The sequence below is a fragment of the Phoxinus phoxinus genome (genome assembly GCF_949152265.1).
Source record: "Phoxinus phoxinus genome assembly, chromosome: 25".
NCBI lineage: Eukaryota > Metazoa > Chordata > Actinopteri > Cypriniformes > Leuciscidae > Phoxinus > Phoxinus phoxinus.
Genome location: NC_136900.1, coordinates 9553467 through 9580801, shown reverse-complemented (window position 1 = coordinate 9580801; position 27335 = coordinate 9553467). Strand labels below are relative to the sequence as shown.

Here is a 27335-nt window from a genome sequence, read left to right as displayed (position 1 = left end):
TGAATACGGAGATGAATAATGAAGCAGAACTACGACTGTCATGTGAAAAAAAACCACCAACCCTTGTTGCACTTCCTTTGTGCGTGTGTCCGAATCAGCGAGAGATTATTCCAAGCACGTTTTTATGCTTCAGAAACATCCAATTCCATTTCCATTTCTGAGAGGTCCGCTAAATGTGGTGAGCATCATTAAATCAGGGGTGAATTATAAATGAAATTCTGTAATTCACTATCTTATTAATTAAAAGACTTGGCTGAAGATCAGTGGTTTAAAAGTGAAATGCTAGCTAATGCCTGCTTTCGGCAATCCAAATCACACTGTACGACATGGATATATAATAAACTTGAGTACGACATGTGCAGCATGTAGACTGTACGGTGATGACACCTATTGAATCGTAGTCTACGACGCAGGTTAGTATAGAAGGGGAAAAAACGTCATCAGCATGTAGTGGTAAACATAAAGAGCAAAATAATTGCACTTTGGCAATTGTGGTTTATGTGAAAAAGAGGAGGAAGCGAAAGAGAATATGGATGCGGTCATGGCTTGGGAAAAGAGACAATATGTATTGTGTACACCCAACCCGATCTCACTGCAATTCGTCCGAATTTTACGAGGTGGCTAAGTCGTACAAATTCATACGACCTCACTCGTACGAATTTGTCAAATTTTTTGCTATATTCGTACATATTTTACGAGTTGCCCAATTCGTATGAATTCTTACGAACGACCTACCCCTGGCCCCGCCCCTAAACCTAACCGTCTCTGGGGTTTAGACAAATCGTACGAGTGAGGTCATACGAATTCATTCGAATCAGTCACATTTTACTCACTCGTACGAATTGGTCGTGAGTTAGCGTTGGTAAAACGCTATACCAATTAACTTGAATATTAGGGTATATTATATTATCTTATGGGCCCTATTTTAAAGATCTAAGCGCATGGTCTAAAGTGCACAGCGCAAGTGCACCTAAAGCGTGTCCGAATCCACTTTTGCTGTTTAACGACGGGAAAAATGGTCAGCCTAAAAGAGTTATCTCTATTCTCCTAATGAGTAATGGGTGTTTTTTGGGTGTAATGTGCATTAAACCAATCAGAGTCTCATCTCCCATTCCCTTTAAAAGCCAGTTGCGCTCGCGCCATGGCGGCGGATTCGCTATTTACATGGCGGAATTTGCAAGCGGAAAGACTGAGCGCTTCTCTAGCGAGGAAATGGATCTGCTGGTGCGCGAGGTTAAAGCGCTAGCAGACCATCTACGGGACAAGCCGAATTCACCATATCTTTATCTACACAATAATAATATTTTATATTGTAATCCTTTTATTTTTAATATTTGGCAAGTTTGTGTGCTCCAATAAGTCCAAATAGTCCCTGTGTGTGTAATAAGCAAAGTGTACGCATTGTGGATGCATTGATAGGGTCATATTACTAACTAGCTCTTTAAAAAAATAACAAAAATACTGCGCCATTGACTTTAGACTAGGTTTCAGTTGGTCAATGGCGCAGTCTATTTCAGTTCCTCAAAATAGCAATGCGCCAACAATGTGCCTGAACACACCTCGTTTTCAGACCATGGGCGCACAAATAGGCGCAAATGCTTTTGCTATTTAAACAACGTGGCGCAGGACGTGAAAATGATAACTGCGTCGGGCTGAAACTAGCTCGCGCCTGGTGCTGCATTGCACCGGGTCTATGATAGGGCCCTAAATCTTTGGAATCGTGTGCACTGATGAATTGTTTACAATAAGACACAATCATTAAAAAAGTAAATAGCTAGTCTTTTTTAGTCCTAACTGCTAGTTAATTTACAATCTAACACCACATGGTAACTGTCCTGTTTATCATTGTCTTTTCGTGCAGCTCTCTCTGCTCACTTTCGAGTGTGTGAGCCTTACTTCGACCACAAGGGGCGCTACCACTTCGGCTTCCACTGTCCTCGTCTCTCGGACAACAAGACGTACATGTTCTGCTGTCACCATAACAACACAGCCTTCAAATACTGCTGCAACGAGACCGAGTTCCAGACAGTCATGCAGGTCAACCTGACCACCTCACCGGACGGATACGCTCACAAGTGAGTCTCCTGCCTTCAACTAGACACACGCTGCTGAACCAGATTATTAGACTAGGGAAAGTGTGCACCAAGTAATAACTTATGATTCAATACCGTGATCCTGGACTTTATGTTGACACTAACAGCCTGGTTGCATCATCACAGATACACTATGTTTTTGGTTACCAATGCCAGGTGTATTTCTCAACTTTTACTATCTCCAAAACCCCCCCAAAGTGTGCAAACAAGAAAGGTTCTTACAGATAAAGTGAGTCGTACAGTATTGGTCTGGTCATGTGATCTCAGCATGGTGGTCATCTTTGAAGGGACAACGTTTTTTCACTTCAAATTACTTTTTTAAAGTGCTACTGTTAATTGTTTCGAAGGAGTTACTTGTTGCACCTTTAAATAAAAATACTATGAACTTCATATTTGCTTAAAGGGATAGTTCACTCAAAAATTAAAATGATGTCATTACTCACCCTCATGTCATTCCAAACCCGTAACACTTTATTTAACATGTTTAATATTTGTTTGTGGATAAAACAGAATTTTCACTCTTTGAATACTATATCATTTCTTTGTTATATAATATAATTATTAAATTAAAAATAATAAATCAATAAATAATTGTAATTAAATTAATATAAATCATGAATAATATAATGAATGAATGAATAATATAAATCATATACTTAAATATTTTTATAATTTTTTTATGAAAAATTTTTTTTTTTACTTTTTAAAAAAAAAAATATCTATATGCGTGTCTCTGTGACAAACATGTTATATTTACCTTTTATTTATTCATTTATTTATGCACGTTGGGCAAATAATGCAGGTCATTTATCCATTTTGGTGGCTCCATGGCACCAGTTATTTCAGAAATACCGCATAAATTAATAAATCAGTCAATAAAATGTACATGCTTAATAAATCAGTCAAATGAAATATTAATTTGAGTTGAAATTATGAAGCGATATGAAAGAGATTAAATTAGTATCGCTACGTATAGGAAACCAGTTCCGCATCATTATAGTTACAGTAGTTGACCGTAATATTCTGTAATATTTTTCCCTGCCACTGCATCGTTGATTACACAGTAGTTTCAGAGGTGAAAGATTTCTTGAAAGAGTAGGCCTATGATAAAAGCCAAATGAGTTTTATGGCCAGAGGTCACACCTGCTCTGTTTACTCTCTAACGCTATGAAACGCTTCCCTTCTCATCAAATATTAACTGGAAATATGAACTGCTCCCAGATCAGCGTAGCAGCCTCACATCATCCCTCTGAGACGGTCTCATGACAGCTAATGATGTGGAAATGTGCTGCTGCGCTCTCAGGCAGGCTGCGAGTTACTGAGAGGACGGATGTCCTGGTGGGAAGCCATTTCATTGTCATCTGTGGTCAGCAGGATTCAGCCAGTGATATTTACTGATGGCCTGAGGTTAAATCACCCTCACTGAGTCTCAGAAGCAGCCGAGAGAGCACAAACCAGCAGCCTTGGACATATAAGGCTTTGGCATATAAAGGCATGTCGGCTGCAGATTTGAGTTATTGTGCATCTGGCTTTTATGAAACCATGGCGAGAATGAAATAACAGCACACCACTGTCAATAGCCCGAGATAAGTGTGTGTGTGTGTGTGATTATGGACCAGCATCACAAACACAGACACACACACATACGATGGCAAGACGAAGTATTTTAATTGTACGCACACACATATAAATAAATGTGATATCAAAATATAGTTTAAAGCTGGTATAAAAAAATTAAAGCTTCTTTTAGAACTGCCGCAAGTTTACTTTACATATAGAAATATTAGACCAATAATTTCACACCAATAGTGACACAATGGCCTGGTCACAGAAAACAGTAAAACATTTAAATAAAAATGTTCATGTAGAAAAGACTTATTATTATTAATAATAAAATATTAAAAAATAGATTAAATTAATAACAATCTAAGATAATTAATAATCCCAACTCAAATCATAATAGCTTGAATTAATTTTTAATATACTCATATTTAATGTCAGTGAAAAAGTAAAATATTTAAATAAAATGTGTCATAGGCCTATAGAAAACAAATATTATTATTATTATTAATAATAAAATATAAACATCTATAATTTATAATAATCCCTACTCTAATCATAATAGCTTGATTAAATTAATATTTAATATAATATTTTGATATAAATATCATCACAGAAAAGCTAAAATATTTAAATATTTTCAATTTAGAAAATATTATTATTATTAATACAATATCAAACATTTATCATTCATAATAATCACAACTCAATAAATCATAATAGCTTAACTAAAATGTATATTTAATATAATAATATTAATCATTTTAACATTTTATCTAAATATTATTTAAATACTCTTTTGTTTGTTTTTTAATATTTGTGGGAAAATAGTGCAGGACATTTTGCATCAAATAATAGACAAGCCAATCATTTTAATAAAACCATTGTGACCCACTTTGATTTTCTTCCTCATAAATCTATTTTGGCAGTAGTATGTCACCAGTTATTTCTGGAGTTGCAACAATGAAAAAAAAAATATATATATACGTATATATATATATATATATATATATATATATATATATATATATATATATATATATATATATATATATATATTCCTAACTAAACATCTGATAATAAACTGTTTGGATCTCTTTGATTTGTTTTACATCAAATATTAATCAATCATATTTATTATTATATTGCAATTTGTTTAAAATGTTACACAGCTAGCCATAATTCTTGCTCAATCCCGTTTCCCTCCCATTCTGGCGAGTGCTGATGTTGGACTCTGAGAGCATCAAAGAGTTCTGATATCACACACACACACACATCTGTTCCCCTTTGCTCTTGGCTCTAATAACACCATACATTATGAAGACCTCAATATTGCCGGTGTCAGTTGTGGGCTTGTCTGACAGCGCAAGGCCTTGTGCTTCATCAAAAAGTGGAAGTTTTGCTTTTACTGCCGTTTTCTTTCAGTCTGTGCATGGGATTTACTTCAGAAGGAGCCGTAAAACTCTTTATTAACACTCAATGCCTCATATAACGCTAATGAAGTTTGAATTTATTAAAGTGCTTTAACTTTTATAAGACCACTAGCGCTGCTAAAGAGTTTCCATCCATTCCTCAAGGCTTTTTGATACTGTATATCGTAAAAATGCTTGTTTACGGCCACATAAAACATTAAGTGCATGTCATTTTTTTTCTCTGTCGCAGCAATTACTCCGCATTAATCGGCGTGTGGATCTATGGATTCTTCGTCATGGTGCTGCTGGCACTTGATTTTCTCTATTACTCGGCCATGAACTATGAGGTGTGCCGGGTGTATCTGGAGAAGTGTGGGCTGGGCGGCCGCTGGCTGAAACAGGCCCGCTCTCAGTGGCACGGTGTCGCTCAACCCGCAGCTCCATCACAACCTCAAGAGACACATCAACACGGCTGCAGTCAGGCCAGACACAGCCTGACGGGAGACGCACAGAGTCCAACACAAACCACACACAACACGACAACGGCCTGGTGAGTGAAACCGCATCTTAAAGGATTATTTCCAGGTTTAATACAAGTTAAGCTCATTTTATTCAATGGCTCAGTGTTGATTTTGCAAACAATCATTTCTAATGTTCAACTTGTGCTGTCTGTTTGGTTTTTTAGAGGCCATATATGCCCTTTTACAAAGTTGTGATTTAGTTTTTGGTTTCTACTATAACACCGTGTACTAACCAGACGCGATGCGATCCAGCGACAAATAATTTGTCTGTCCACACAAGACGCGACGCGACTGCGAGATGCGTACAAATCAATCAAAACCCACAGCCAATCAGAACAGCGTGTGGGCGGAGTCTCGCAGCAAGTGCACACCAGAGAGAGAAATCTTGACGCAATCGCAAGAAAATGGATAAGTAGGCTACATAATCAAATTCACAAATATTACACCATTTAAACAGTATTTAAATACATAGGCTAAAGAGTTACTAAAACAATCTTTGTCAAATAATACATTTGTTTCTTTACAGTTTGAACGTTCTTGCTTCCATTTGTTTCATTTCAAGATCTGAGGTGAATTATCCATTGTTGCTTTTACGGCTACAAAGCTGGAGCACTAAATGATATTCAAAGTCATGCTTTTAACATTAAATAAAGCACGTAAACAGTACTTGAGATTATCATTGCCACACTTTGTGTTTGTTTTTCCAGCGCGACGTCGCAGAAAAATAGAAACCGTTTCTAAAATAGAATCGTCGCTGTCGCGGCTGGTTAGGACAAAAACTCTGATTAACATGGAAAAGACGCCTTTTATTGTGTAATAGGTTTTCATATTTGAATGTTCAAAAAACACATTATTTTCCCCATATTCTTCATTGTTGCAGCTCCTCTCTTCCCAGTCTGTCAGTAACGTTCAGGGGTGCGTTTCCCAAAAGCATCGTTAGCCAACTGTGTTTGCAAGTTTCGTTGTTATCAGCATAGTTCAACAAGTCTGCGTTTCCCGTAATGAACACTCGCAAACAGCATCGCAAAGTTGTGTGTTTGTAACGACAGCTCTCGATCTGTGAAGCAGAGTTTCTTGTTTGCATGACATGTGGACTCATGAATTGCATGGACCTCCTTTTTGCTTTTTAAAGAAAATGAGGGACAAGTCAAAATTATTATAGTGGATTGAGCTTAACTTGTACTCAACCTGGAATATTCTTCAACACGCACTATTTCATAACCCTCACAACCTTTGCAATCCATGCTGAAGTCAACAGGCACACACACACACACACTCGTGGATTTTCCTCACACTCACGGGTGTGTATCCTCTCAGGGGAGGCGCGCGCGGTTACTCATGTTTGGCCATGAACCAGATGCATCATCATCATCCCGAGCTGCAGATCCAACGCTTTAAAAATACCTTTTCAACACAAACACCAGATCCGTTTGCTAGCAGAAATAGGTCACAATCAAGAATATTTTTTCTGTTGCTAGAATGCTGTACTTGATTCTGACATATCCAGGTCAAAAATGTTAAAAAGTAAACAAAACTTTACTACAAACTCTTGACAATAAAGAGCTTCTGTCATTGGGGAAACTTCAAGTCAGAAGGTTTTGTCTAGATCTTATAAGCATGAAACCTACACACTTGTTTTTGTGACAAAAAAAATAGTTTTGGGTCACATTGATTGAAGCATTAACATTCTTATTTGCATATTCACTTCAGTTATAGCATTTTCTGTTGTTTGACATAATAACAGTTTCCCTCAGATGCGGTTCTTTTAAGTTTGGCAAGTCTTTTAGTCTCAAACACAACTCTTGAAAGTCTTTCAAGTATTCGATCGCATAAATCTCGCTAACTCCAGTGACTCCGTGGGTGTGCTGCTGTCTGAGGACGAGAGGAACGCATGCATACACTATTCTCTTACAGTTCACAAGTGTGTCAGCAAGACACTGTAGCCGCGTTAGTGTGAGTGAATACCCATCTAATTAAGCCTGTCGTTTGAGCCGAACCCTCTCATTAACAATCACAGGAGTCTCTGAAAGCTTCAGCCTCCAAGTGGAGACTTTGAATCTCTGCCGCAAGACAGACGAGGGAGACACAATACGACACTGAGATTTCATGTGTGAGATTTACAGTAGGCACAACTCCAAACATCTGTGAGTTTAACCTATCATGACATCTGACACACAACAAGTTGTGCTGGCTGGCCCCGCCCACAGTGAAATCTCATTGGTCAAAAACTCAGTCCATAGATCTGTATTGTCATCAAACATGTGTTGATGAGATTGGCTGAGATTTGATTGGTCTGTGCAGCATTGTGAAAATCACAGATTGAAAGACATAAATTTCATTTAAAAATTATCATTATATGTGTATAATTATACTTTATGTATACAATAATAATATTATTGTAACAGTATTTAAATGTATTTCATTGTATAATATTATAATATGAAATATATATATCTAATTATATTTTTCACATATATGTATGTATATATAATGAATATATATATATATATATATATATATATATACTGTACATACATATATATAATGAATATATATATATATATATATATATATACTGTACATACATATATTATATATAATGAATATATATATATATATATATATATATATTCATTATATATACATACATACATACACACACACACACACACACACATATATATATATATATATATAACATTAAAAATATTATTATTACTATTATTAGGTATATAATCACAGTAATTATTAAAAGTAATTATTATTATAAATTGTGCATAATTACATGCAACTACCCCTAAAACAAACCTAATCCTAACCCTATTGTAGTTAATTAATATTAGCCAGTACTTAAAAGTATAATTACACTGTAACACGGACACCATAAAATAAAGTGTAACCTGATAGGTACAAAGCCGATTCAGTTATTAATTTTCACTGTGGTGTATTCTGAATATTTTCTTAAGTGCTTTCTGATAGTGCACTGAAAAATCACAGCAGGTTATTGTACAAACAGAAGACATAGCATGTCATATGACGGCTCAGAGTTGGATGGTCGAGATCTTTAATGCCCCTTCCCCAAGAGCATTGTGGGAAATTACTGAATTGGGTCCAGCTCAGAGGAGAACATCTGTTAGAGAGAGAAAAAGACAACCACAAATGGAGGTCCCTGACCAAAATAGGACTTTAAAGTGAATTAAATTACTGTTCATGGTCTATTCATAAAGCCATGTATATGGGTCAGCTCATTCTCTGCCCGTTTACTGTGTTTGTTTGAGGGCTACGTGCCGTTTCCCTCCTGCTGGCCTGAGAAAACACTGCCAGGGTCTTTAAATGGCAGCGGATTCTTATATTGTGTGATCTAGGGAGGGGCAGGAGCCTGGGGGACGATCTTGCGTGTTCGCTTTGAAACATCTGGTTTGACTGACGTGTCATGCATGGGAATCGGCTTTAAAAGGCTATAAACAGGACACATTTTATTAAGAGCCATTTTTCAGTGGCCCCATAAGACATTGATGGTTTAAGCGATTAGATCCTGGTTGCTCAGCATGTCAGATTGATGGTTTTTGGACGTAGTCAAACACGAGAGAAAACATTTATTGCTAGGTTGTTCATTATTGCCTTTAGGACATTGCTGAAAACTCTTCTGAAACTCTAGATGGCACATGTGGGATTACAGGGGTCTTTAGTCTTTGCTTCTCAGATGTTCCTCAAGAGAAAAGGTCTCCATTCACTTTTTAATCTATTTGCTGTCAATGAGAAACAACAGAGATTTAAAAGAGTTTTTAAAGTAGGCTTGGGAGCTGAGACATATGTGCGTTCTTCTGCCGACACCGCCGTAAAATACGGTAAAATTGTTCCGCGTGTTATTTTTTAGCACAACCAGTCCAATTCCCAAGCTAATAATTCTTGTGACTTGTTTCTTTTTAAAGAATCACAAACAGTGAAGTCCGATTCCCGAGAAAATGACTCTTATGAGCCGGTTGTTTTGACTGAATCACAAACAGTGGAGTCCGATTCCCGAGAGAATGACTCTTATGAGCCGGTTGTTTTGACTGAATCACAAACATACAATGCGACCAGTGAAGTCCGACTCCTGAGCAGATGACTCTTGTGAGCCGGCTATTTTTAGAGACAAACATTCAGTGATTTGTGAATTCAGATTCCTGAGAGACGACTCTTATGAGCCGGCTCTTTTTAGCGAATCACAAACATACAGCGCAACCATTTAACTCCGATTCCCAAGAGAATGACTCAAATGAGCCAGTTCTTTTTAGCGAATCACAAATATAGTGTGACCAGTGAAGTTCAATTCCAGAGAGAATGATTTTTATGACATGGTTCTTTTGAGTAAATCACAAACATACAGCGCAACCAGTGAATTCCAAGACCTGAGCTGATGACTCTTGTGTGAGTCGTTTATTTTTAGGGAATCACAAACATACAGCGCGACCAGTGATGTCCAATTCCCCAAATTATTATTATTATGAAACGGTTCTTTTGAGTGAATCACAAACATACAGCGTAGCGTGACCAGTCAAGTCCAGTTCCAGAGAGAATGACTCTTATGACCCGATTCTTTTGAGTGAATCACAAACATACATTGTGGTCACTGCAGTCCGACTCCTGAGCTGATGACTCTTGGGGGCCGGTTCTTTTAAGTGAATCACAGACATACAGTGCAACCAGTGCAGTCTGGAGCTAATGATTCTTCGAATCTTTTAGGGGGCTTTCACACTGGCAGTTTAGTTCGGAACGGGGCACGTTCGCATGAAAAATCGCTAATGTGAACGCTGTCATGCGGACCCGGTGCGCACTGGGGTACCGAACCCGAGACTTCCTGGAGGAGGTGGTCTGAGTTCGGTTTCTCCCGAACCGTGCCGCGGCTCGCGTGAATATGAAAGATATATGTGAATAATATGGACTCGGGTGCGCACTTGTTCAGGAAGTAAAGTGACCTGCGCATGCGTTTTATCTGATTATGATGTATTCAGTTAAATAAAACGCATGTAAGGGATGATTGTGTTGATGAATTCCATTGGATACTACACTTTATAGCCTTAATGCCTTTGAGTCTTTTAATAGACCACAGGTACTCAAATATCTTACAAACGGCTGAAACAAGAAACGCTAGATGCCATCTGTTAGGATTTCAACATGCCGACGCTAATCATGACTCGCGGCCGCTAGAGATGTTCATTTCCCTCGATTTCTGGGGCGTTTACACTCCTTGTGGGGAAAAATTCATGGTACAGCATTTGGTTTAAACCTATACTTATATCCATCGCCACCTGTAAGCTATTTCAGTAGCTGTGGACTGTGGTCATCATATCAGTATTTTATAGACTCTTTTACAGCCCACGTGATCAAATAGTTGCGCGCGCAACTGGCAACGGAAGTGGTGTTGTTCCCCACTGGCTCTAACGTGTTAGCAACTCCGAAAGTTTATCAAAACGGTTTCCCTGCATCAAAATGTCTGGTTGTTACGTTTACGGTTGCACTAATCGATATTCCACCAAGGGGCTTAAAGGTTGTGTAGGTAAGAATTGTCTAAAGAACTTTTTTTCAAATTGGCTTAACCTGTCTTTATATATCAATACATAATTAAAATGTAAGTACTTTGAAAAAGAGAGTATAAAAATTGAGTGACTATAGTATAGTGTATTTAATCTTCAAAAAACACAGCTCATTAATTCCTACCGGGACGATTAAAATAAAATAAGTTAAATAACAAGTGATTGGCTTGCGCGACTGTCACTCTCCGTCGCCATGACTACCGCCGCTATTACTGGCTCTGCCCACATGCGCGCAGTCGCGCACCCGTTTTTAGGTGGGAGTGAATTGAATTAATGAGCTGTGTTTATTGAAGATTAAATACACTAGAGTCACTCAGTTTTTTATACTCTCTATTTCAGAGTACTTGCATTTTAATTATGTATTGGTATATAAAGACAGTTTAAACAAATTTGAATAAAAGTTTTTTTAGACAATTCTGACCTACCCTACCTTTAAGTTTTATAGGATTCCGACAGGATCACGGCCGTTTCAGTAGAACCGGCAGCGCCTGTGGCTGCAGGCGATTAAACGTGTTGATTGGAGCGAAAGACATAATAAAAAATGCTCGCGTCTGCAGCACCCACTTGACACTGCTGATTCTCGCCATACTTCCGTTGCCAATATGCGCGCGCATATGTTGCTACGTCATCATTGCGTACAAACAGTAAACGGGTCTATTTTCAGAGTTGTCTAATTCGAGATGTATTGTGGTAAAAATAGCAATAGATAGCGCTAGTAGCTCACGGAGTGCAACCATTTTACGTCATCAGAATAATAGCGCCTCTTATAGTTCAAAATATGTATAAAACGATGTGATTTTTTTAAATGAAATACATCTTTGATGGGTTTTCTACTACATATTTCAGTAAGAGGCATCATTTTCGTTAATTTAAGCCATGCATGACTTAATAACCCAGGGATCCCTTTAATGAAGCCCAATTCATTTCAATTCCCAAACCTATTTCGAAGAGGTGGTAATGTTGCGCTGTATAGAGATGTGAGTTCTGGGTTAATGTTGTGCTAACGTTAGCACTGGCTAACCTCTCAGTCTCCTGCTGCTCTGGGACTGATCTCCCAGCATGCTCTCTGCCCCGGTCTGGTCATGGGTGCATATGTCTGGTTCACACCAGAGACATGTCCTGGATTCAGAGAAAGAACTCGGCGGCAGCACATGCTGTATTATTAGAGAAGGTCTGCCAACTCACTGTCTCTCTCTCTTGTTCTGTGGACAGATTTCTGTAAGAGCACGCAGTGAAACCTGCACTTGTCATGTCCATGTGCTCCAAGAGCCGAACCAAACACAGGCCACATAGTGTGACATTTCTGCTGTCCACCTCTTCAGATACACACACACCGAGGAGGTGATCTCAGTGTGTTTTTCTAGTTGCATGAAAAGACGAAGCTTCTGCACATATTGCACTCAAAAATGCATTGCATTCACATTTTATTTAGCATTTGGCAGATGCTTTGCAAGTGTCCTTGTTGAGTGTCCTATACGTGTGCAATTTCAGATGAACTTGCCTCTAAATGTCACATAAAGCAATAAAAACACTTTACATGTCAATCAGACGGACTCTTTCTCTCTAAATGGCCAGCTCTAGGTCTGATAGTCAAAAGTCTGGCTGTGTACGACTAAGCTTGTGTGTGTCTTTGTGTGTTTGCAATAATAAAAATCAAGTCCGCCTCCAGTCAGGTGGCTTGTCTAGATTTTGCCCAATTAATCCCGAAACAGTCCATATGGTAGCTAACTATCTGTCAGGTGGGTGATCCAGCGTTACAGTGGACAAGAGGGCTTGAGCTGAAGATGCATTTTTACACTTTTATTAGCCACAGATTAAGCAGAGAACAGAAAGTCTACAAGTCTTAAAAATAATATATATATACACTGGTCAAAAGTTTCGAAATTAAATGTTGTTGTTTTTTACTGCATTTCTTTGATCAAAAATACAGTAAAACAGCAATATTGTGAAATATTATTACAATTGAAAATGTTCTATGTGAATACATTTTCAAAACTAATTTATTTTGGTGTATTTTCCCCTCGGTTCAAGTCCTCATAAGGCTCCCTCTCTGATCAGGGACATTTCTTATTATTTTTCAATGTTGAAAACTGTTTTTGTTAAAAAAAATTAACACTTTTATTCCGCAAGGATGCATTAAATTGCTCAAAAGTGACAGAAAAATTTGACGTTTTGTAAAAAGCTTCTGAAATTTCTATTTATCAACGAAAATAATAAGGACCGTCATTCATTATTAGCATCAATAATAATTGAAAATAACAACATAATAACTGATTTCTAAAGGATCATGTGAAGACTGGAGTATTGTTTGCTAATATCTCTCTTTCTATATATATATATATATAAACAAAAGACTCTTTGTGTTACTGAAGAATGTTTCTGGTACTTATTAAAAGGGATTTACTTCTAATCACTCTTTATGCTCCTTTTTCAACAGAGACCAACCAAATGTAAGGACAAACTGTTTGAGTCCCCCAGTGAAGAAGAAGTGCATTATGGGAAATGTAGTTTCATGCCCCTGCCACATGGACCTTCATGTCACAGGTGCCTGACTGCCCCAAGCCTCTCCATGTGGTCCAAATCTCACAGAGCACAACTTCCAACCCCTCGACAAACCCAGAACCTCAACTCAGAAGTGGACAAGCGAAGGGAACGAGAGATTCTGAGATTTGTGGAAGTACAGAACCAGACTTCAGAGCGAGCTGGACTTCGATGGACACAGAACTCAGCCAGAACATCTTTGGAGGACCTATGTAGCCGTTTCGTGAGCTCTTCTGGATTAAACTCTCTGTAACTGTGCGGTGTCTGTTTATTTATTCATAGTCGGGGAAAGCGATGAGTGATGAATGAAGTCGTCAAACCTAATTTAAAAGATTCAAGCACTCTCATGACTCTAGAAGTTAAATTACTTTTTTGCAGTAAATATCAAAACTCACATGTCGTGGGTGGTTCTGCAGTGAAGATGTGAAATGAAATAGTACGGTGAATGTTCGTTTTTTGACTACTGTTGTGAATTGACATTTTCTCATTTGTAAGAAACCAGTGAGGTAGCAAATCGTGTTAAACTGCGCTTTTTTTACTCCCCACATTTTGTTTCATGCCCTAAAGAGTTCATTATGTGTGTTTGTCAGGTTGTTTTGAGACTTTTGGTTCAGTGGTACTTACTCTATTGATATTGATCGGATGAGTTCATTTCACTTTAGTTTTTGAGTGAACCGCAGGAATGAAAACATGATTACACACTCCTTGAACATGACCAAGCAGACAGGCAATTCATTTTCAGAAAGGTCAGTAGAAATGATGGCTTTGGTTTCGCAAGGAAGCAGTTATCAGCTTCTCATGCCTGTTGAGATGTATTTGTCTTGCTTGCTCTAGAAGAGTATTACTGTCATCCAATCAGATTTCAGGATTTAAGCTTATGGAATTCTCATCAACCAATCAATCATTTCCATCTGATTTTAGGGATTGGCCAATGATCGTTTAATAGAAATCAACAAAAGACAGGAATATCTTGGATAATTTCCCAGATACTATCAGCAAGATGAGGTCTATGAAACAAGCTCTTCTGCACCAAACAGGGATTACAGCACAAATGACAGCGTGTTTTGAGCAATAAGTTTTGGATGTCTGTTGTTTGGAGTCCACGGTAAAGTTTTTGTCAGACAACAGCCCAATTACACTTGTAGAGCAGAACAGCGCCTCACGGCTGTGCCTCACCATCTTCGGATTGGGGTAATTGGTGGTTCATAAACAAGCTCAAGGTCAGATGCGGTTACAGGAGGGAGACGAGATCTCTGGTTTCATCAGGTGTGAGTTTAATTATGGTGTCTGTTGGCAGGAGGACAGACGGTGATTCATCACATCTATTCTAGCGCATATGGAAACTGCCGAAGATGTTTGGTCATTTCTAAGCCTGCACAAAATCACTAGTCTAGTCACTTACAGAGCTTGCACCCTGGAGTGTTTGTTTACAAAAAAATGTTTCAGCTGAACTTTCAGCTCAGATTGACATATTTTCCAAAACAGATTATTATCTTCTTTTTTTTTTTTACACTATTAGTGCAAATTCAGATTGCAGAGGCAATGCTAAGATGTCCAGGTCATATTTCTAATGGAAATTTGTTTCCGCCACAAAATAAAAAAGAATTGTGACTTTTTTTCTCACAATTGCAAGTTTACATCTTCATAAAAAGTCAGAATTGCATGATATAAACTCGCAATTGTGTGTTATAAAGAATTGTGAGATATAAACTCGGGGTCATTACTTTTTTTCTCAGAATCGCATGTTTATATCTCGTAATTTCTGACTTTATAACACTCAATTGGGAGATATAAGGTCAGAATTGTGAGATTTAAACTTGCAATTCTGAGGGGAAAAGTCAGTCTTTATATCTCGCAAAAATGTAAGATAAAAAGTCGCAATTATCTTTTAAAATGTTTTATTCTGTGGCAGAAACAAGCTTCCATACATTTCACCAATAAAGTCTAAAGGAAAAAAAGAAATCATATTTTACAGGAATAATCTGAAACATGTTACTTTCATCAAAATTAAACACATTTTACATTTATATTTTTTTTATTTTCTTTAAGTATCATACCAATAAATGTTCTAATTTACATTATTAGAGTACCGTACAATACTAATTTGAAATAAATATACATGAAAGGTAGTACAAAAATGCTACCATGATGTTTTTACTTGAAATATCCTTTTTAAAATAAACTTTTAACAAAATCGTTTGCATTACAGTAACAATAATTATGGGGAATGTGTGTAATGTCATAAACATTAAGGAACTAAGGAAAACAATATAAGAACTCTAAATGGTGTTTAAAAAAAAGAAAGCTTTGTTTCCTTTAATTTCTTATTTTCCTTTCGATTTTATTTGGCGTGATTTGTGAAATTCACCCATGCTAATAAATGGCTAGAATGTGATATTTAAGAGTGCCACATCAAAATGTGTAATGGTGACATTTGCTGATTGCTAGTCACTCTGAATAATTTGACTGAACTCGTATCAGGGATCGGCGAGCAACGGGTGGGTTTTAAACAACCTGTTACCACCTTCCAGGAGTCATTTCTCGACCTTCAATCAACATGATGTTCTAGGAAACAAGGAAAGTCATCATTATCATAATTGGATACTTGCCACTATGGGAGCTTGAATTGAAAGCCGGGATTTGCTGTACGTGATTGCAACTGTCAAGTCACAGCTGGAAAAAAACGCTTCTCTTACAACAAATTACCTAAAAAGTCTAATGTCATGCTCCAGTCTTTACGTCAACATGAAAACCGTTGCCTTACTGTCAATCTTCACCTGTCCGTACACCGTTTACCTCGCAACAGGTGCTTTGGTAAACGCACAAACATGACTCTCATCATTGTTTCACAAGTGGGTACTATGTACAACGTAGCATTATGTTATACTTCGTCAAATTCGTAGGACACAGGAAAAAAAATAAACTTTTAGAGTTGGAATTTTTGTTTATGTGTTGTTATTACCACAGTTTATCTCCAGAAGTGACTCACTCTTTTTTTGCCTTAGGCCTGAGATGATGAGACATCAGCAGGGGGTTTCAGTCGAACATTTCTGGCGTCTGTATTCCCCCCGTGAACCCCAGAAATCACCCCACCACTGCAGATCATTAGCCGGCTTGGAGTGGACACAGAGGGCGAACTGGACAGGGACGGATGTTTTGTGTCTCCCAGGCCCATCTACCCATATAATCAGAGCACTGTGGAGTTCAAGATGGGGTTTCGTCAGGTCGCTCAGGGTCATTACGTAGGATGCTTTTGAAGTTTTTAATGTGAGAATTTCTAGACATTCTGTCCATCTGTCTGTCCAACCCACCTACACGTCTCTATTGCACTCTGCTTTCTTACCTCTCTCTCCATCCTACAGGTTTCATTCATTTTTATGACACTAACGCCCACGGCAAGGGATAAGAAAGGCTGAAATATTGCGGTTATGAATATAAACGAATAACAAACGGGCGTTAGGATGAAAAATGTCAGCCTCTTATACGTTCCCTGCTCAGAAACAGCAATGGTAAAAAATTACCCAAGGGCAATTCACCATTAAAACGCCATCAGAGCATCCATCCGCCCGCACCTCGAATCCCGGCCTCTTCGCTGAGAAGAGACTCTCTTAAACCTCCCATAATGCTTTTGCCATTTAGATTAAATGGAAGTCATTCACCGTATCCAATTTGAGAGAACACACATTAAGGAAATTAAATTACGGGGGTGGATGGAGGGGTAGCCTGGGTGAGAGATGCCCTTTTACTGTTGACAACAATAGGAGTTATAGTTTCTCTAAAGTTTAGAAATAATGTGATTGCACTGTATCATTGGTATTTGCCCACATTCTAATACAATTGTATCAATATTTAACAATATATTTAGCATTTTGGTGAAATTCTTTAGCTATAAGAATGAAATTGAATGACTGTTCTGAGGTAAAATGTATCGTCATGTGACTTTCTTTCTTTTTTTTACAAGCGCGGTATTAAATTGACGTTTTTCCTAAGTTGAAACACTTATTGGCCGATTACACGACAGTTTATGTTTCAATAAGTTGTACTGGATCTTTCAACATACCTTCTTCTGATGTTCAGTCTTGTTTTATAGTGGTTAAGAGGAAGAGACCACTGGTTCACGCGCGCCCGCCGTATGTGCTGCCGCTTCAACTGTGGCGCTACACCGATCTGACACCACATTACAGAGCTCCAAAACGAAACGAATATCGTTTGCAAATCTTGATCATAATAAAAATAATAATAATTTTAAAAAAATCAGCTTCATATCTCAACCTTTGTTTTATATATATATAAAAAAAATGTTTTGCTCTCACAAACGGCTCTTCAATAAGTGCTCAAAATGATAAGTGCGTCTCTCTCACACACACACACACACACACACACACACACACACACACGTTGGGTTTTCATTGGGACATTCCATACACATAATGATTTTTATACTGCAGAAACGGTATATTCTTCTATCTCCTAATCCTAAACCTACCTAATCACAGAATAGGCAGAAATACATTTTTACATTTTCAAAAAAGAAAAAAGAAAACTTAGTATGATTCCATTTTCATTAATGGGGACCAAAAATATCCCCACAAGGACATGGATTTCAGATATTGCCATCTTTGTGGGGACTTTTTGTCCCCGTAACGGGTATACCTGAACCACACAAACACACACACATTATACTTAAAGTAAATTGAAGAAAAAAGGGACGTTGTTTCAGAGATGTTATATGTGCCACTTTTATTTGAACACAAGCTCAAGCACAAGCACAAGCACAAGCACAAGTCAGCAGAAAAATGCTGAGCGATACATTAAGACTAATACGCATTTGTCCAAAAGAAAAAAGAAAACACGTAAAGTGGAAGAGTGAAAAGGTGAAATTAAATCGAAGCTGTCGGCATCCAAATGCAATTTCCATGATGAGATGAGTGGTCGTGTTCTCTCGTTTCCGCACTGAAGCCTCTTCAAATGGTCCAGAGACACTCAGTACGATTGCTTCTAATGTGTTCTAACACTCTGAGTGCCAAAGTGATCTGACTACCAACTCTGTGCCTTGGATTTTTTGTAAGAAGAAAGTCACAAATGTACAGTTAATTTGGTTATTAAAACATCATGAAAGGTTTTATTGAATTGAAAGTTTGGGAGTGGCTAGATTATTTGTATTTGTGCTTCTTGAATAAGTGATACAGCACTTTCACAGTGGCTGGAACATCTTGGGAAACGATGTCTGTAAGAAACATGAGAAATTAGCTTATTAGTGAATGAACATTCAGGCAGATCATCACGTGCTAACAGCTGTTCTATTGAATAAGTACACAAAAAAACTGCCTAAATAAGGGTTTCGGTTCCAGCAGTAGTGAACATGTCCATCAAGAAGGTAATTCCATTATATAGTGTTACATTGCATTGTGACAAGCTCGGTGAAAAAATGTAATCCAAGATGGAAGACGAAGTGAGGGAGTTGTTGATTTGTGTGCATAATATCAAACAGCAAGAAAATCATGCTTCCTAATAAGATTAGAGTTTCTTCACTTTTAAGGTTCAAAATGGGTGTTTTCACAGCAATCCCATAAAACAAACCATTTTTGGTTCCCTAAAGAACCTTTCAGTATTAAATAAACTTTTTACAGGAATTGAAAGTTTCCATAAACGTTAAAGATTATTTATGGCACCATCGATGCCAAAAAATAACTTTATTTTTAAAAGCGTAGAGTGGTTTTGTTTAGGATATACACTTGACACTAGACATGCTCACTAGTTTGATGATCTCACTATAATTACCTTGAGGGTCAACGGACTGAACCGGAAGCCCTCGGTCTATGAGAAGATCCAATGCAAGCGTCACATTATGGAGCTGCAGGTGAACAAACATCCATGGTAAAAAGATTAGAATCAGAAACAAACACATGTTGCAAAACCACACCGCTGCAAGTTCTCTGTAACCGCAACATCATTAGTTTTGATTTCTGTCTTTTGCATTACCCTCAGGTTCTTAACCTGCCGTATCGCGGCTGTGCTGTCATATCCAGTCATCCTAAGAGACGTTAATTAAACGACGGCGAGACACCTCCTGGAGGTGCGTGTGAAGTTACGCTGATGTAAAATCCTATAAGCCTGGATTCAATTTTGCTTCTTGTTGCAAACTGCAATGGAGGTCACTAACAACATGGTTCTAGTGTCAACGCAAATGCAAAACTCGAATTGTTTTCTCGGGTTCTCACCATTTCCGAGCTCCCGACAGGACAGAGGAAGAACTCACACAGCGGAATGAAGAAGCCCTCCAACTGCCCGATCAACAAGAGCAGAATCACTCCGTCTGCAAACTAACAATATCACATCTTGAAACAAACATATCAGACATGAATGCGAGATGTCAATTTTAATGTATTCCTGTGACAACTTTTTTGCACACCTGTTTGTCAATGTCTGTCACGTTCAGTCCCAGAGATAACATGTTCTTATTCACAAAGTGCAAAATGGCCTGTAGAAAAGAAAAGTTGATGAAGCGGTGAAAGATTTGGGTCAAAGACTACATTCAGACACGTGAGGAACTGGATCGGAACCTTTTTCACGGTCTCGATTTTGTGAGCCTCCAGCTTGAAGAGCTCATCAATGGGACATTCCTCTGCAAAGACATTGCAAGAGAGAGATTAAGAAGCAACCGCTTTCTTCTTTATACGCCTCCGCTATCTGGAAGTTACTGATGCTTATAAATATGGAAATGAAAAGGCTCAGAGTTCAGCCTCCGTTTGACTCACTGTTAGATTCTCTCTCAAGCTCTTCACTGGAATTACTGCGGAGACACACAACGCACCATGAAAACGCTGCTTTGGACCTTGTCACTGAGTTTCAAAGTGATGTTAAACATGTTTAATTGGAAGGGGGTTCTTCACAGACCTTTGAGATGTGATGAATTCGGTCTGCTTGTCTGCCTTGATTCCACTTTTTGTGACCTGGTTGACAAATGAGATGTTAATGAATGCTGACAACATGAACATCTAACTTTTGTAAAGTAGAAAAAAAAAGAAATAATTTTAAGTGAAATCATGCAAGTGTTGATTGGATGATGGGTATTAGGCTCTTATACTATTGGTTAATAGAATTTCTCTATGGATGTGCATCTTTGATTATATGATCAGGAAAAAATGTTTTTTTTTACTTTACATATTATGCATATTTTTTTCAAACAATATTCAGTAATGAATATTATAGTTATAACAACAATTGTTTATTATAATATGCATATTATTATTTTTCAAATAATATGCAACGAAAAATTGTGAGAAAATATTAAATAAATTTTCATTCTAATATAATTTTTTTTTTAATAATATACGTTCATGAATTGTGAAAAACTATGAAAACATTGTTCATTATAATATACACATTCATTTTTTTTTTATAATATGCAATGATGAATTGTGAAAAAATATTGAATAAATTTTCCTTATAATATGCATATTGATTTTTTAAATAATATACAGTGTTGCATTGTTATAATGGACAAATGTTTTCATTATTTTTTACAATTCATCACTGTATATTTAAAAAATGAATATGCAAATTATAATGAAAATTGATTTTAAAAAAACAATTCATCATTGCATATCATTTGAAAATTAATATACTTGTTAGAACGGACAAATGTTTTCATAATTTTTTACAAATATATAATTTTTCAAATAATATGCAATGACGAATGGTGAAAAAAAAATACATTATACATTTTTTTCAAATAATATGCTATGACAAATTATTAAATATTAATTAAGAAAATATAATTGTTTATTATAAAATGCATTTTCCTTTTTTTATAATATGAATTGTGAAAAATCATGAAAACTACTTTTCTCATTATGTATACATTCATATTTTCAATAATTAGTTGTATCTGAAGAGCAGAATATCATAGAGATATTCATTTTGGCATATAAGCGACAACAACCCGGCAACCACCTAGAACAGCAGTATTGTGCACAACCCTCTTTAATATTCTGCTTTTGAAACATTTAGTTTACACATTCAAATAATTTGCATTAATCAATCACCTCACACTGAATGATCTCCACGCTGACGTTTACAGGAAGGACCAGATCGGGTTGGAAACGCCTCACAATAGCAACCAGAAGATGTAATGTAGCCAACAGGTCCCTGCTGTGAATGACTGACAGATTGGAGAGGGAGAACAGTGTGTGTTCATATCATGAATATGTAAACAGGTCATTGACAAGATCTGATCTGATTGGCTCACGTTTAACGTTCCATTTGGCCGTTTCCTCATTAAGCCCGAAGGTCTCGTTCAGAGCTGTCAGGATGGCATCTAGTTTCCGTAGCTGGACATCGGTACTCAATGCAATCTCCTCTACATTTAAATGAACACCTGCTAACCTGCCTGCGTTCACAACATACACAGATATGTCACATTAGAATGAAAGAGAAGCCTGTTATATGCAACATAATATTGTTTGCATTGTGACATCACTTAAGCATGTGAGGTTCACTAAATAATGTGCCTGTGCAGAATGTTCTTGCTCTGACATGAGTCTTACGTAACAGGTGATGAAGGACGAGTCCGTCGAACAGGTCTTCCTCTAGCGATCGCACCACAATATGTTCAATTTTCAGGGTTTCGTTGATCCAGTCCACCAAAACCTACCTCAAAGCAACATGGAAAACCCAGACACCCTCAGAAATGATGTTCACATCGAGGGAAGTGGGTTTGCACAAGAACTAATCACTCATGTTTTTGATAACTCTCAGCCACTATGCCACACCACCCCAAAAAGTTGATGCATCTCACCTCTTTAAGTTTGTTGAGTTTGGGGTCGTCTAAAGATGTCGGTTGAATGATCATTCTTCTCTCTGCTCCTTTAATCCACAATAAAAAACCATTATATGCCACATTATAAGTCTCGGGATGGTTTTTTGCTTTCAGCTAAACACTAGATCCGCCCTTCATAAAAGACTGCGACTGCATTTCACATACTATACTTACTATAAAGAAGATTAGGATTAGTCTGTCCTGAGTCATAGTATGTTCAAAATAGCAAGCCAAATGTGCGCAAGCTCATTCTGATGGATTTTTTTAAATGTTTTTACCCATAACCCTTTGCACTGTATATAGCAATATGTTTGTTCCAAGTTTCTTTTAAAATTGTCAATTTTACTGTAATGTAACCAAACAGTTGATGGGCCCCATTGATTTCCATAGTAGGCTTTTTTCTTTTTCATACTATGGAAGTCAATGGGGACCATCAATTGTTTGGATACCCATATACTTGAGGATGAGTAAATGAAGACAGAATTTTTGGGTGAACTATCCCTTTAAGGTAATTAGCTTATTTAGCTAAATTCACCAAGCAGTAGGAGACATCAAGATGCAATTTCATTGTCCAAACACTAATGTACATAATGTAGCCAAAAGTTTGTCCTTTCTCATTATTAGTGAAGTACACTTAAAGGGTTAAATCACCCAAAAATGAAAATGATCCCATAATTTACTCTCCCTCGAGCCATCCCAGGTGTATATGACTTCTTCTTTCAGCCAAACACAATCGGAGATATATTAGTAAATGGTACCTGAGATTTCGAAGACGAAGATTTTGTAGATCAGAAGCATAAAACAGGAATTTTAAAGAGAAAAGGAGCTTGAGTTTGTTGCCTAGCCCTCTTCTGCTGGAACTGGAAGCCAGCGATTATGTTTTATAAAGTTATAAAAATATAGAAACATTTTCTTACAAAAACCCTTTCCTTTGCTTCAGAAGGACTTTATTAACCCCCTGAAGCCGTATGGGTTACTACTTTTATGATGGATGGGATGCACTTTTTTGGCCTGCAAAAAGTCAGGCTCTATTCACTCCCATTAGCCTATTAAAGCTTGGAAGATCCAGGATATTTTTAATATAACTCCGATTGTGTTTGGAAAGTCATATACTAGGATGACTTGAGGGTGAGTAAATTATGGGATAATTTTTATTTGTGGGTGAACTAACGCTTTAAATGCATGATAGACGTGTAAACTGGATTGATGTTAAGATGAATGTGCACTGCTCACCCTGGGCCTGACGATTGTCGAGTTCGTCCCTTTTCTCTTCAGCTCCAAAGTCTGTCATTCTTTTGACTGTTTGAAAACATTGTTTTTGTCAAAAAGTGTACTTAATAATAGTTTTACTCAGCAGACATTTGATTTCTAGTGCTTCTGTTCTGAAAAACAAGAGACGTTCGGGTTCTGTCTGCGTGTTTGTGTCCTGAAGGAATTTCAAGGACTCGATTCATCTCGAGGTTTTGTTTTCGTATGGACATTTTTATGGCTATGATGAAGTGCGGCGAACCGAATCCGACTTCAAACGTCAAAACACAAGGACGGAGAATCTCCACAACACACACACACACGTCTGCGGGAGATCTCGCGCTGAACGGAGGACAAGATTTCTGCCTTCCTGTATCACGCACGCCAGCCCACATTGACATAACACAGACTGACGGGGGAAACATAAACCTCACTGACAACAAAAACATGCTGTGAGACTCGGAGACACAGAAGGGGAGGGGGGAGACAAGAAAGGGAAAGAAATAAGATCTCCAAGTTCGGCCAAAAATGAATAGGCCTACTGGCATATTAACGGTCGTTTCCAACTCATATGCTGTGGAACTTTAGTGCAGTTCTTTACATCGCGACCAAGACATTTATTTCCTGCACGTGCTTTCGGAAATGTCCTACTTCCCACTTCTGAAGTCGAGATTACGAGCTCATCGCATTCGAATTTTGACTTGAGAGGGCGTTCATGTCCAATTTTTGAACTAGGAACTTTACGATAATTCAGATTGCAGCCTATTAGCAGGTGAAGGCATCAAGCCCCAGAAAGAACATAAAAGCATTATAATATTCATTTTTTTAGTGAACTATTTGAATTATGTCTCTATTTCTCATAGACAGCAAATGTAGACTTTTGCTTTTAGATGTTTCTCCTGGGAAGAAAAAGTGAGTCAATCTCCTGTAAAGTTTTAGAAAAGATCTCCATAATGCCAGATTAAAAAACAATATCTCTATATTACAAATATTTCTTACCAAACAATTTCAAAACCAACTTATCTGGGATTTGCTATCCACATTCATGTAGCTTTATAATTAACGTTAGGCTCCTTAAACCTGCAGAGAAATCCATGAAGTCGGCTGAGCTATGAAAGAGCTATATCTGAGCAATACAAATATCCAGCCATGTTTGCTGTCAAAACTTTCACCTCAGCTCTCGCCACACGTCTGGTGAAATCTTTCTTCTATCAGTGTGGCGGTAGACGAAACGCCGTACAAATGGTCCAGTCAGCTTCCCTACAAGAATTGATTTACTTCTACAAAACAACGAACCATCTTTCTGAATCAGCTAAAGAAACAAAACTCGAATATGGGTGAGGCCTATTTCAAACATTAGACAGGAAGTGGTAAGGTAGCACTTCCTCTTTTTTTCTATTTTGTACAGCACAAAACATGTTCTGAAACGGTCACACACTGCATCAAACACGTACCCTCGAACAGACCTTACAGGAGATCCAAACATGACATGTGAGTCAGTAACTAACAGTAACGCTTATTAGTAAACAACCAAAGTGTTTCCTCTCTTCAAAACAACACTCTCCAGGTTTGTGAGCAACAATTGCATACATTTTCCACTCTCTCTTTCTGTGACTGTGAGAACGCCTCCCTTTGACGAGAAAAAACCGAGGTAATTTGGGCTGGAGGGTTACCATAGTTACCATCCCTATGAATTACTGGGAACTATGGTTTACATGTTCCCCAAAAAAAATGCAAATCCATGCAAATCTCATCTTGTTGTTAGGCAGTTGCTAAGGTGTTCGGAATGTTGCTATGTGGTCGCTTGGGTGTTATCATTGGTTGTTAGAAAGTTGTTGTTGGGTTCCTTACATGTTCCGAGTGAGTGTAATAACCCCTCAGACCGCATGTGATTGCTTGGATGTTCTCTGTGGTTGCTAGAAAGTTGCTATGCAGTTGGTAAAGTGCTCTGGGTGGTTGCTAGGGTGATACTATGGGGTTTCTTGGGTGTTGTGGGTGGTTAGTAGAGCTGCATGATTAATCGTTAAAAAATGTAAATCTTATTCCTAAATGACAACGATTCGGCTAAGTCTATTAAACCTTTGACACGTCTGATCACAGTGAACATTCAAGTCTGCATTAATGCTGCTTCACAAACAGTCTTTTCACCCACACTTTTGAAAGCAACTTGACTCTTCAAATAAAGATTGTATTAATTACATCGTTGCAGGTGGAGTACAAGTAGGTGGCGAGAAGTGACTTTAAAAATTTATTTGAATTGAATCATTAATTCAAAAGATTCCTTCAAAACTACTGATTCATCCAGTAATGAAATCTTTATGAGTGAGTCATTGAATCATTTCAAACAATTCATTCAAATGTAACACTTTTAAATAGACTCCAGCACTGAACATTATGTCAGAACCTCTAGTAAATTACACATTTGGTCTAGTTGTCTATTGAGAATCGTGGGAGAATCGTAAACTATTTTAAACAAAGAAATCGTGATTCTAAATTTACCCAGAGTCGCGTTGACAAAAAAGAAAAACTCCAAGACTCTATTATAATAACTCCATAAAAAGACGTAATAAATCAATGTCTAAAAAACAAATGAGTCACACATCAAAAGGTTTGAATCTGAATCTACATTTGAATTTACTTTGCAACTGTTAAAAAAGTATGTTCTATATAGAATGAGTTTGTATAGTATGTATGTAATCTGGATGAACTACATCCGCCATGTTGTCATTATCATGTGACCATTCCAGCGTCACTCCCATTCATAAATATTCTCCCGTGGCCTCATGGGATAGTAAAGTGTCCATCGAATGTGCACTTCAGAATCTCACCTAAAGTAGGTAATCCGGTTACTTTTCGCCTACTGTTTTTCAAATATTATAGTTGCGTCCCAAATTATGCACAATACACTACTTAACCGTGTAGTGTATGATTTTTAAATGGTAATTTTGCAATTCAACATTGAAGTCTGATAGCCCCTCCCCCTCCGCTACGTAATTAAAGCTGCAACAGTTGAGTGCATGAATTTGGTTAATTAAGTGCATCATCCGGGTATTTAAAAGTGTACTTTTCCAATTTGTAATTTTCAGTGTGAACACATACTTGCACTATTCATACTACAAAATGTAAGAACAAGTACACGAATTGGGACGCACCTTATTTATGCGGACATGCTACTGTTTTGGCATAGTTTTTTTCTAGAAGAATTCGATTTCGGACACAGCGCAAGTATGACTAATAGTAATATTGATGCAGCAAGCGGGCGGGACAACCTGTCACTCACATCACATATCATCACGGCAAAAGCAAACGACAATAATCCAATCAATTCCTGATTGACAAAATTCTCACCTTACGTTTTGTCTTGTTTGAGAAGCCGTTTCACTCGGATATATATCACAATAGGGAAGAAAAGACTATCGCAACTTCTGTTTCATGCCGAATTCAAGCCTGTGTGGGACAAGAAGGTGAAATATTTATGTGCTCTACCAAGGATTTTAAGCATGAATAAATCTATGACACGCAACTGCTTATCTTGATTAAAAAAACACTATTAGTCGCTCATA

The 27335-nt window shown here is 37.5% G+C and overlaps 2 protein-coding genes and 1 long non-coding RNA gene across 7 annotated transcripts in view; 1 reads left to right on the top strand and 2 right to left on the bottom strand.

Annotated features, from left to right (window-relative positions):
* The window catches only part of shisal1b (shisa like 1b), a 43055-nt gene extending 28381 nt beyond the window's left edge, over window positions 1-14674 (top strand). Inside the window, exons 3-5 of the mRNA XM_079602810.1 lie at window positions 1862-2075; window positions 5316-5615; window positions 13600-14674. Coding sequence (XP_079458936.1) covers window positions 1862-2075; window positions 5316-5615; window position 13600 — 515 coding nt within the window. The 3' untranslated portion in view covers window positions 13601-14674. The remainder of the gene's footprint in view (window positions 1-1861; window positions 2076-5315; window positions 5616-13599) is intronic.
* LOC306993194 overlaps window positions 1-17860 on the bottom strand; it is a 59949-nt gene extending 42089 nt beyond the window's left edge. For all 3 annotated transcript variants that reach the window (XR_013796413.1, XR_013796414.1, XR_013796415.1), the window contains exon 1: window positions 17764-17860. This is a non-coding gene — a long non-coding RNA (uncharacterized lncRNA). The remainder of the gene's footprint in view (window positions 1-17763) is intronic.
* Window positions 17861-18420: 560 nt separating this feature from the next.
* parvg (parvin, gamma) lies at window positions 18421-27230 on the bottom strand. Of its 3 annotated transcripts, XM_079604036.1 has the most exons (14): window positions 24945-25144; window positions 24772-24852; window positions 23758-23823; window positions 22504-22571; window positions 22253-22355; window positions 21955-22095; window positions 21752-21867; window positions 20601-20656; window positions 20462-20496; window positions 20267-20328; window positions 20116-20184; window positions 19925-20026; window positions 19485-19557; window positions 18421-18930 (listed from the first exon to the last, which is right to left on the bottom strand). In XM_079604036.1, exons 3-14 carry the CDS (start codon window positions 23813-23815, stop codon window positions 18857-18859), a joined length of 957 nt encoding a protein of 318 aa, XP_079460162.1. In that variant the 5' UTR covers window positions 23816-23823; window positions 24772-24852; window positions 24945-25144; the 3' UTR covers window positions 18421-18856. The 3 variants fall into 3 exon arrangements, with proteins under 3 accessions (XP_079460162.1, XP_079460163.1, XP_079460161.1); XM_079604037.1 differs by lacking the exons at window positions 24772-24852; window positions 24945-25144 and adding an exon at window positions 27121-27230; XM_079604035.1 differs by lacking the exon at window positions 24772-24852.
* Window positions 27231-27335: the final 105 nt, after the last annotated feature.